The sequence below is a fragment of the Hippocampus bargibanti genome, linkage group LG09, assembly GCF_051943395.1.
Source record: "Hippocampus bargibanti isolate YZ-2025 linkage group LG09, ASM5194339v1, whole genome shotgun sequence".
Taxonomy (NCBI): Eukaryota; Metazoa; Chordata; class Actinopteri; order Syngnathiformes; family Syngnathidae; genus Hippocampus; species Hippocampus bargibanti.
Window position 1 is genome coordinate 1,419,493 of NC_142742.1, and position 11,809 is coordinate 1,431,301.

Sequence of the window (11,809 nt, forward strand, 5' to 3'; positions counted from 1 at the left end):
AGAACCAAAAAATGTCAATTTCCTTTTTCATCTTGTTTTGAGATGTGTATAAGAATTGGTATGGACTGGAATTGTTTTTTGATATAATTTGATGGATTTTTGTTATTTTATTTGTGATGATGTATCCCAATCATTAACAAGAAAATTGGGAATTTTAATTTTTGGGTTCTATCTGGTTAACAGCAAATTTAAATCAGCACTAGTTTTATATGCTTCAGTGTATTTTTGGTGGATTTAAAAAACGTATTTTTCAAAATAAAATAAAAAAATCCGTTTTTTGTGTGTATTTTTTTTTAATGAGAAAACACAGTAATCGCCAAATATAATTATTTTTTTAGAATTAATTAAAAATGTAAATCGACTTTTGTATGCCTCAGTGCTTTTTTTTAAATAATTCTTTAAAAATAAATTTAAAAAATGTTCATTTTATTCCCAATTTTCTCGTCATCTTGTTTTGAGATGTGTATGTGAATTGGTAGGTACTGGATTTTTTTGTAATATAATTTTATGGATTTTTGTTATTTTATTTGTGATGTATCTCAATCATTAACAAGATGACAAAAAATTGGGAATTTTTGGTTCTATTTGGTTAACAGCAAATTTAAATCAGCGCTAATTTTATATAGTTTAGTGTATTTTCGATGGAGATTTAAAAAACGCATTTTTCAAAATAAAATATAAAAGTTTTTTGTGTGTATTTTTTTTCATGAGAAAACAATGTAATCGCCAAATGTAATTTTTTTGGGGGAGAATTAATTACAAATTTAAATCGAGTTTTGCATGCCTCTGTGCTTTTTTTAAATAAATTTCAAAAATGTTAGTTTAATTTTATTTAATAGAATAGATGTTAGTTTAATTGTATTTCACAGAAAAGCTTTTTTTTTTAAGTGTCTGTTTTAAATGAGAAAATTATGCTCTTTTTAGCGACGCCTCTTCTGTAACGTGCATATCCAATGTAAAAAAATAATAATATCATTTTCACTTGGTAGCGTAGTTTGTTCAATTCCTGCATTTCCTTTGTATCAATGGATGCGACCTGAGCCACATTGTTGGTCAGATGACAGTGTGGCTAAAATTTTGTTGTATTATGTATCCAATCTGAAATGCCTCGTCCTTGCAAAAAAAAAAAACAAATCCTGTATAAACATCTTTACGAATATGTAAAATGAACCGATAGTTGATTACATGTAAAAAAGTGAAGAATATATGTTTTTCCGTTTTACTTTAAATAGTCTATTTTACACACAACATTAAAGGACAACCGACGTCACTTTTTTGTTTCTTAACTGACATCAGAAAAACGTTTTATAGCATCTAAAAGACCCAAAATGATATTTTTATTCAAATGCAAAACACCAATAAAAATGACTTAAAGTGTCCAAAATCTGCAAAAAATTGAGCTGCGAATGTTGTTTGCAATTGATTAAAGAAGTCCTTCCGTGTCATTTTGAGGCATCTGGACTGCAATGTAGCGTCCCAGAAAACAGACAGAAAATGGCGACCAAGCTCCCTATGAGGAATTAATCAACCCGTTTCCACAGGCTGATAAATTCCTGATATGGAGCTTGGTCGCCCTCTACTGGCAGCTTTTGGGTGCAACATGACGTTTCCAGACCAAACAAGCATTGACGTGATGGAAGGACTGCTACAATGTGTCCTTTTTTTTCGGTCAGGGGCGTTCCTTCAGTGACGTCACGTACGGACTCATCACCAACTCAAAAACAAGACTTCCGGAATATTCAGCGCGTGTGTTAAAAGGTAAAATATAGCTATATGCGCTGGAATCTTAGTAAAATACGCTCAGTAGATGTCATTTGAAGCCATCTTACAAATTACGGACACAACTTGTCCGGAGACGTCGGTTGTCCTTTAAGTTGAAGGGGGTTGATTGGCAGTTGGTCAAGAAAAGATTATCTACCACTCGCGTTCCAACCACAGAAATGTAAACATTCAGCCAAAGTCCGATAACTATGCAACACCACCGCACGGGTAAAAGAAAAAAAGGCGCAAGTATTAAAAGGACACCCCCCCAAAAGTTTTCTACCTACAACATCCTCCACCCACCATTTTAAAACGTCTGCAAAATACCCGCACATATCATTAATTGTGCTCCCAAAACTTTTCAAAATGCGAAATTAGGACGATAACAATAACTTGTAAGCGCTTGTCGCCGCCCCCCCCCCCCCAAAAAAAAGGAAGGAGTGGTCTTAAACGCGGCCAAACTGTGCAGCTTTCACAAATGAATGGAAGCGAATGACTAGTTTTAAATGTCTATATTATTTTTAAAGGAAATGAAAATAATAATTAGAATGATATTTTTATAAAATATTTTTTTTAATTAGTGGTTTGGCCTGACAGTTAACTAATTTGAAGATTTTTTTTTGATGAGTTCGCTTACACGCATGGATGAACATCCCATAAATATCAATCAATTATTATTATTATTTTGATGAGTTCACTTTCACGCATGTACATGAACAGTACATAAATATCAATTATTTTTTTCAATTACTTTTTTTTATTAATTCCCTTACACGCACGGATGAACAGTCCATAAATATTAATTATTATTTTGATTAGTTCACATGCACGCATGTATGAACTCTCCATGAATATCGCTGAATTATTATTTTTATGATTAGTTCACTTACATGCATGTATGAAGAGTCCATAAATATCGATGAATTATGACTATTTTTTGATTAGTTCACTTACACGCATGTATGCCCGGCCCATGAATATCAATTAATTATTTTTTAATGATTTTTTTTATTCGTTTACATACACGCATGTATGAACAGTCCATAAATATCAATAAATTATTATTTGTTTGATTAGTTCACTTACACGCATGTATGCCTGGCCCATAAATATCAATTATTTTTTTAATGATTTTTTTTATTTGTTTACATACACGCATGTATGAACAGTCCAGAAATATCGATGAATTATTATTTGTTTGATTAGTTCACTTACACGCATGTATGCCTGGCCCATAAATATCAATTATTTTTTAATGATTTTTTTTATTTGTTTACATACACGCATGTATGAACAGTCCAGAAATATCGATGAATTATTATTTGTTTGATTAGTTCACTTACACGCATGTATGCCCGGCCCATAAATATCAATTATTTTTTAATGATTTTTTTTTTTCGTTTACATACACGCATGTGCGAATTATTATTTTTTTTTTTCTGAGAAGTTGTGTGAAGAAATTATTTATATTATTATTATTTTATTTATTTACCCTAAGGAATAATCCAGATAGGCAATAATAAAACCCCGCGTTGGATGAAATTTGATGCTAACTTCATTGATTGCCAGTCACTGAAGAGCAAGTAAGGTGGGGTTCAAAGATGGTAAACTAAAACCAAATAATCAACCAGAACTGCCCTTAATCCGGCTGCACCTGAGGTGACGCGACGGGGCCGACAGGCTCGTTCGTACGAGGCTGAAATCTGCGATGAGAGGCAGGCAGCGTAGCAGCAAAAAAAAAAAGGGGGTGCTCAGCTTAATTGACCTGCGCCTTCATGCCGACGACCGTCTCTTCACCTAAAGCCTTCAACACGGTGACCTCGAGAGAGAAAGAAAAAAAAAAATAATCATCATCAGATTTTGGTTCACGATCAATCATGCAATGTCACCTACGGGCCATTAAAAATGTTTTTTTTTTTTCTTAAAAAAAAAAAAGGGGCAAAACTTACATAAAAATTCTCGTCAGCGTCTATTTTCTTCTCAATGTCTCTCCCCAAATCGCCATCCGGCAATTTCAGGTCATCTCTGGTATCCGCGGCGTCGTCCATCAGGCTCAAAAAACCATCACTGTTACCTATGACCTAAGCAAATTCATGTACACGTACACGCTGAAGATGGACCAAAATCATTTCAACTAACTCATTCTTTGCCATTCTCGAATTTATTCGGGTTTTGGGTTTTTTCTAGCGCTATTCAGACCTCTGGCTAGGTAATTTCTTCTCCACAAGGGGGCAGCAGTTCCCTTTTTTCCCATGTTAGCGCTTTGTTCAAGCTTCAGTTGTTGTTACAGCGCTATATAAACCAATATTGTATTGTATTTTGGATATCTGCCCTCATTTCAAGCTCAGATAACTCCAGACCCATATAATTTAGGAATTAACTCTGATGAAAGAAGCAATTCTAAAGTTTCTAACGCTGAATTGAATGTTTGTGTAGTCCTAAAATGCAATATTCTGTGGGTCATGCAATTTGAGCGAAGATGACAAAAACCCTGGCACTGGAGCGGACATATTTTTTGCTGTTAATTAGTTAAAATTAAAAAAAAAAAATTACACTGAAACAAAAGGGGATAATGCTGCGTGATAAAAATATATCTTTTGTTAAAATATGAGAAAAATGTGCACTTTGATAAGGAAAACTAAAAATATAACGTGCTGAGAATGGATAAATAAATAAATGTGCACAAAAAAAAATAATACAAATAAATCAAAATAAATACATTTCAAGCTGAGATAACTCCAGACCCATATAATTTTGGAATTCCAACCATTTTGATGAATATAGGAATCACAAACAAGCAGAAAATAAACTACAAAGCAACACGACAATACAGTCAAACCTGGGTTTTCGAACATCTCGGTTCTCATTCCATTTGGGTTTCAACCAAAAATGTCCTATTTTTTATGCCCCGGTATGCACCTGAATGCATCACTCGACTACCCAAAAATGTCCTATTTTTTATGCCCCGGTATGCACCTGAATGCATCACTCGACTACCCTGTGCTTCCTTATACGTTACTTCCTTAGATGTCTTAGTCATTGTCTCATTGTGACTGACGCATTAATATTGTTTTATTTTTGCAAAAATGCTGACATATTTGGTTAAGATCTCTTGCTTTAAAATCTATGATTTATGATTAAAATCTATGATTTTAAAGCAAGCAGAGGATGGTTTGAAAAGTTAGTGTGACCTGTGTTTGCCCAAAGACGGCTGGGATAGGTGCCAACACGCACCGTGGCAGAAAGACAGAGAGATTTTTATGTACAGATGTTAATGTTGATGTTAAAATTGGTGAAAATAAAAGTTTGACCTGCTCTATTATTAAGCTTTTATCCGGTTTATGCGATGAAATAGTTAAAAAGTTGTTTTCTAGACTTTGAACGGATTAAGATTTTTTACATTGATTTTAATGGAAAGTGCTGTTTCGGTTTTTGAACAAATCGGTTTTCGAACAGGTTTCCGAAACGGATCATGGTCGAAAACCGAGGTGTCACTGTATAACTTATTTTAAAAAAATACATCCAGGATGTTCCTGCAATACACTCCATGGCCACCTAGGGGCAGTGCAGTGCCAAGCGCGCACGGTGTACGCATATTAAACTAAAGAGTAGAAGTGGCGATGGGAGCCGTATGAATGGAGAACTCGTCACTCAGGTTCATTGGCCAAACAGGCTTTGTAAGTTTCCAAACGTGAACATTGCGTTCTCGACATGGGCGTTAACGCAAACGGCATTTTAAAAACAGGGAAAAACGTGCGCAGTTCAAACAAGCTAACAAACAAACGAAAATCAATCACCAACATTGGAAATAAAGAAATAAATGTCTTGGTTTGGTACGCCAATATGGAACCGAGCCATGATCTCACCTGGTAATCTTTTCTCTTCACATGCGGGACGTTCATGTTATGAGTTGACGGGCAAATATCTTCATACTTCTTGCCAGTGAAAATGTCAAGGCCAACAAGGTGGACCTAGAAAAAAATAATAATAAATAAATACAGCCATTTATTAGATTTTTTAAGGACGGTGATACATTGGTTTACGAACATAATTGGTTCCCAGACAGTGTGTAAGGCGAAAAGTGTGTATCCTAAAAATTAATTTCCCATAAGAAACTATTAAAATGAGAATAATCCGTTCCCAGATCCCCATAAAACAATTTTCTAAGCCTTAAAACTACACACACTATACCTTATTTTATGAATAATAAATGTGCTCTGGTATTATAATTAAAGAAATAAACAGTACAGTATAATAAAGTGGTTTTATTGACCTTGTGATGGTCGTTGATGGCTTGATGGAATGGAGTGGCCGCTTTCATCAGCATTAAAGACTCGATGAGGAACGTAGCCTTCTTCTTTCACCATCTTGCGGAATGATCCCTTGTAGGTGCTTTCTCTGCCATAATCTTACCTAGTTCCTCATCAATTGTGTTCTGTTTAGCTGGGTTGATAGCTTTTTGCATCAAGTGTAGCAACAGATGCAGGAAGACACACTAGAAACTTCATTAATAGCTGGTTCCCTTGCTTGGGTGTTCTCTTCAAATTGTACAGATGGCTTGTGCGGGTTATTTGTGGAGCCTGATTGATGGGATATTTTAACCTTGCAGTCTACACTCTGCCTTTGAACTATCAAAGTGGAAACGAGTCAAAATTTCAGTTTTTGATCCATTTTGTCACTCTCTCTCTGTCGTCTGCCTGTCTCTTTAATGTTTAAACCACCTCCCCTCACTGCTGTGTTCTTGACCAATCACGTGGCTTTAACCGAAGACTGGGGGCGGGAATAGAGGGAAAAAAAAGTCGGCTGCCATTTCCTTGTGAGGAGAACGGGCTCGTTCGCCAACGACACATCACTCATTGTGGCGCTCCGTGTGTATTCCGCAAAATAGTTTGTATGCCAAGGTAAAATGTACAGAAATTTAACGTTGGTAAACCAAAAAGTTCTTAAGCCAAGGGGTTTGTAAACCGAGGTATCACTGTATTAGCTGAGCACATTTTCCACTAAATGTGTGGGACGGATCACATTTGAAAGTGTTGCTTTACCTTGGCATGCCCGTGCTTGCCAGTCTTGGAGGTAGACATGTCGACAATCTTACATGGGCGCCCCTTAAGCATGACATGGCCGTTCTTCCTCAGGGCTGAGGCCTGCATGGGGTACGTGTCGGACGCCCCGGAATCCCCACTATGAAAATTCTCCTCTGCCATGCTTAATCCTGCGCTGCGAGGATACAACGGGCGATCTTTTTCAAGACACGTCAAATCAGGCAAATGAGGCAAGCTAATGAGGCAAGCTAACTTGTGTCGTGATTTGAAAGAAATAGTTGATCATCATAATAATAATACCTTTCATTTATAAGCGCCTTTCAAAACTCTCAAGGTTACGTCAGCGTAGCCAGCGTTCGCTCAACCCGGAAGTAACTCAAATAGATGGAAAGCGAGCTAGCTGGCTAATAGATAGCTATTAAGCTATTTTGACCAATTCAAACCTAACAGAAAAATTTATTCTACAAGTTCTGTAAATGCAGTTGAAACTCTTTTTGGGAGGAATCCATTCCAAAGACAAAAAAAAAAAAATAAAAGAATAAAAAAAAACGTTAAAAGCAAAGCAACATTAGCATATATAACAGATGGTAGATTTTCTTTTTAATAAACACAACTAAACAGTTGGGTCATAGAAGTCCATTTTGTTTTATTTTATTTTTTCAAGCAAGAAAAAATCTCGCTAGCTATCTAGCTGGCTACCTCGCTGGCTACCTAGCTATCTATTTGCTATCTGTTAGCTATCTAGCAAGATAACTATCTATTAGTTAGCGATTAGCTAGCTAGCTAACTCGTACCTATTTGAGTTATTCCGGGTTGAGTGAACGCTGGCGCATGTGGCTGCCGCTGCTCACCCACAGAAAAACTTATCCTGTGACTGTAAATGTAAGGTGTCCTTGAGAGTTTTGAAAGGCGCTTATAAATGAAATGTATTATTATTATGATTATTATTATAAATTCGATTCCACAGATCCAAAAATGTTAATGACATGAGAGAATAAACATATAGTACTTTGTTGTTCAGATAACATGAAATGAATCTAAATGATTCATTAAAAAGATAAATGCACATTTTTTTACTTTGAAAATGGTAAGGCCACATTTCAGTGAACGATATACATAAAAATATGAATCTATATATACATATAAATACACATTTGAATAAAAATACATTTGAACACACACTTTATATACATGAAATACAACTATGTCATACAAATATGACTGCAAAAGTTTTAAAACCTTCCGTGCAGTGAAATAGTAATCGATTTTTTATAATTCCATTTTTACTTCCTTTGATATCTGAGTACAATTGAAGGGGCGGGGCTAATGCAGGCTGTCAAAATGGCTGCCACGTCCATTGTGTGACGTCACCTGCCCATCAGGAACGACGCACCTCTTTTATGTATATATACATTTTTTTTTAATTAAAAAAGGGCTCTTGTGTCTTATATGAAGGCTTTGTTGGTGCTGTGACGCGCGATAATTCTCTTTTAACACGAAAAAAGTGAAGAGTAAATTAGCTATTTAAAAAATAAAAATAAAAAAGCAACACGGTCTGTGTGCGTCACGCGTATGCCCCACTTTTATTGGGCTATACCGACATGAACATGTATTAAATTGCGTGGAAATATATTTAAATTAATATACTTTTCATTGAATAAAATCGTATTTCGTGGTAATAGCCCCCGGACCAACATGACGCATTGCTCTCGTTTTTTTTTTGTCATCTAAAGAGACAAAATGTCTGTCCACTCATATTAAACTTTCCATGTTTGCTTTAATGTAATAAAAACAACAAACGTTTCATTAATAAGTTGGATTTTTTTCTCTTTAAATTTGTGCCGATGTGTGTAACCTGACACCATCGTCGATGCTCTTCATCTTCGAGAAAGTATGCGTGAAAAAAAACGTCATTTTGAGTCTTTCATCAAAGATACTATGTTTGTTGATGGAAACAGCACAGATCGATAGAGGTACGTTTATAATTTAAACAATATATAGTTTTGATTGGTGAGCTAGTCATTAACAAAAATGACAATCGAACGAACATTCGCCGCCTTGTTCAGGTGGCCCACACCCAACAGACTTGACACAAGTTGCTAAACATTAGCCCACAGCCAGGTTTCGCCAAAATGGAGCCTTTTAATATTCCAAGTTACTCATTAACACGTCACGGTATCGCTCTCTGGTTTAAAATTCGCAGATAAGAACGATTACGTCTCCTTTCGGAGTGGATCGTGACACGACGTGACCTTACCTTGATGACCTGCAGACGCCAAAAACAAAAAGGGAGCGCGGCTCCGCTCAGCTAAAGTTTTTGTATGGCGGAAGTGCAGGTAAGCGCTCACGTGATCAGCGTGGAAGGGGCGGAGCCGAAAAATCTCTGCTTACAGGAGACCTCGTGACCATATTTGGGCAGGTGACAAAAAAGTATGGCGAAGACGTTTTAAAGGACAACCCACACCTTTTTTTTGTCTCCTAACTGACATCAGAAAAACGTTTTATAGCAGCTAAAATACCCAAAACACGCAGGCTGATATTTTTAGTCAAATGAAAAACACTAATAAAAATGACTTAAAGTGTCCCAAAACTACTTCAAAATGAAACCGGAAATGGCCAGTTTCAGAAGGTCCCGCCCCCATGTTCGTGGCGTCACCCTAATACGTCTTGCCTTGCTGGGGAATCAAAACAATGGCTTCAGATTGGGAGAATATGATTTCTTGTTACTCATCCAGTTATGAATATGATTCAAATACTTCTGAAGAGGAAAGCATACATGTTTGCAATCAATTAAAGAATTTATTTTGTGCCATTTTGAGGCAATGAGGGGGGGGAATGTAGCACTAAAAAGAGGCAGAAAATGACGACTTGTTTGGTCTGAAAACTTCGTGTTGCACCAAAAAGAGGCAGAAGAGGGCGACAAAGCTCCGTGTAAGGAATTAATCAGCCCATTTCCACAGGCTGATTAATTTAATGAAGACCAAACAAGTACAGCAAAATGCATTGACGTGATTGAAGGACTGCTACAATGTGTCCTTTTTTCGGTCAGGGGCGTTCCTTCAGTGACGTAGGGTGAGGACTCGTCACCAACTCAAAAACAAGACTTCCGGAATATTCAGCGTGAGTCTTAAAACATAAAATCTAGCTATATGCGGTGGAATCTTTGTCAAATATGCTCAGTAAAAGTCATTTGAAGCCATTTTACAAATTATGGACACAACTTGTCCGGAGACGTCGGTTGTCCTTTAAGAGTCATTTAATATTTGTTGCGTTTCTTTCGCTGTGTCGGAATGTATGTTATATAAGTTCTCCCCTCATTAAATAATGAATGGCAATGAACGTAGTTGTTTTGTTGTTTGTTTTAAACCCTTCTTTTGGTCGGTAGCAGTCAATGTTTATACATGCTTTGAAAAATGGAATAAATTACAAGTATACATTTCACATATTGTCCATGCCTTTATTTAATTTCTTTTGTAATTTAAACACTGGTTTGTGTGCATTAAACAACACAAGACAACTCTCACAATGAGGTAGTGATGTCACAATTAAATGTCAATTAAAAGAAATCATTTTAGCAACCTTACAGTTTAATACTCACAAAAAAAATGTAATACTGAAGTAAATGCAGAGCGCGTACAGTAAATATGTCATGAAGGAATTCCCAAGCATGGATTATCATATATATCAATATATGGTAAAGAATATTTATATCATCAGAGTAAGGAGGAAATAATTCCCCAAATTATGAATATAATGAATAAAGTCACAATGTAAGAAAAAAAAAATGGACAAGACTTAACTTTTGAAAATCACGTGCCAATTTAGTCAAAATATTACCAAGTACAAAGTTATTATGAGTTGAGGGGGGAAAAATATGACCGACGACAAAGAAAAAGGCATAAAATACACGCAAAGTTATAAAAGGAAGAGGAAAGGAAAGAAAGAAGTAGAAAAACAAAATACAGGAACTGCTGGAAAGGCAGCCACACTCGCGCCGTCATCTTATTATTATTATAATTATTGTTTTTGTTTATTTATCTAATTAGTGACATTCAGTATACTAGCTAGCTATCTATTAGCTACATATCTATCTAAGTGGCTAGTTATCTGTTGGCTATCTATTAGCTATCTACTAGCTGGCTCGCTAGCTTTTTATCTGTGTATTTAATGGTGACATTCAGTGTATTAGCCAATTAGCTAACTATCTAGCTCGCTAGCTATTAGCTATGGAGCTATCTAGTGGCTAGTTATCTAGCTAGCTATCTATTGGGTATCTATTAACTATTTACTAGATGGCTGGTTAGCTTTCCATCTATGAACTTCCGGGTTGAGTGAACGCTAGCGCGTGTGGCTGCCGCTGCTCACCCACAGAAAAACTTATCCTGTGACTGTAAAGTGACCTTGAGAGTTTTGAAAGGCGCTTTCAATGAAATGCATTATTATTATTATTATTATTATTATTATTATTATTATTATTATGATTATGATGCGCACACACAAAAAGAGCGCAACAAGAAAATTCATAACATTATGACAAGTACCAGAACAAGACAAAAAACGTCGCATTGTCACAAGAATAAAATGAATTAAAAACAAAATTGGCATTTTTCGAACAAGTCACACTGAGACAATAACAAATATGGACGCATTTTTTTTGAAAATATGACGTAGAGCACCATTCCCGAATTTGTTTGGTAGTTTGTTTTTTTCATTCTTGGGTGCTGATAAAGCGCTGGCAAGACCTCTGGCAATGTTTTCCCTTCCACAAGGGGGCAGCATTTCTCTTTTTTCATGTTAGCGCTTTGTTATAGCTTCAGCTGTTGTTAAAGCGCTATATAAAGCGATATGTATGTATTGCACTGTATTTTGGACATCGCCCCTCATTTCAAGGTCCGATAACTCCAGAACCATATAACTTAGGAATTAACTCTTTTTTTGCTAATGAAAGAAGACAGTCTCAGGTTTTTTTTTACGCTGGATTGAATGTTTATGTAGTCCTAAATGTT

At 35.9% G+C, this 11,809-nt stretch overlaps 1 protein-coding gene across 1 annotated transcript; it reads right to left on the minus strand.

Annotated features, from left to right (window-relative positions):
- Positions 1-570: 570 nt before the first annotated feature.
- Positions 571-9,149, minus strand: LOC148893206 (eukaryotic translation initiation factor 5A-1-like). The gene is made up of 5 exons (XM_089003709.1): positions 9,061-9,149; positions 6,804-6,978; positions 5,628-5,732; positions 3,711-3,842; positions 571-3,580 (listed from the first exon to the last, which is right to left on the minus strand). The coding sequence occupies exons 2-5, from the start codon at positions 6,963-6,965 to the stop codon at positions 3,518-3,520; spliced, it is 462 nt and encodes a 153-aa protein (XP_088859835.1). The 5' UTR covers positions 6,966-6,978; positions 9,061-9,149; the 3' UTR covers positions 571-3,517.
- Positions 9,150-11,809: the final 2,660 nt, after the last annotated feature.

Coding starts and splice junctions, on each gene's coding strand:
- LOC148893206 (XM_089003709.1), bottom strand. CDS start 6,965: ATGGCAGAGGAGAATTTTCATAGTGGGGATTCCGGGGCGTCCGACACG. Junction 3,843..5,627: donor TGAAGAGAAAAGATTACCAG/GTGAGATCATGG, acceptor GAATTTGCTTAG/GTCATAGGTAACAGTGATGG. Junction 3,581..3,710: donor ACGCTGACGAGAATTTTTAT/GTAAGTTTTGCC, acceptor TTCTCTCTCGAG/GTCACCGTGTTGAAGGCTTT.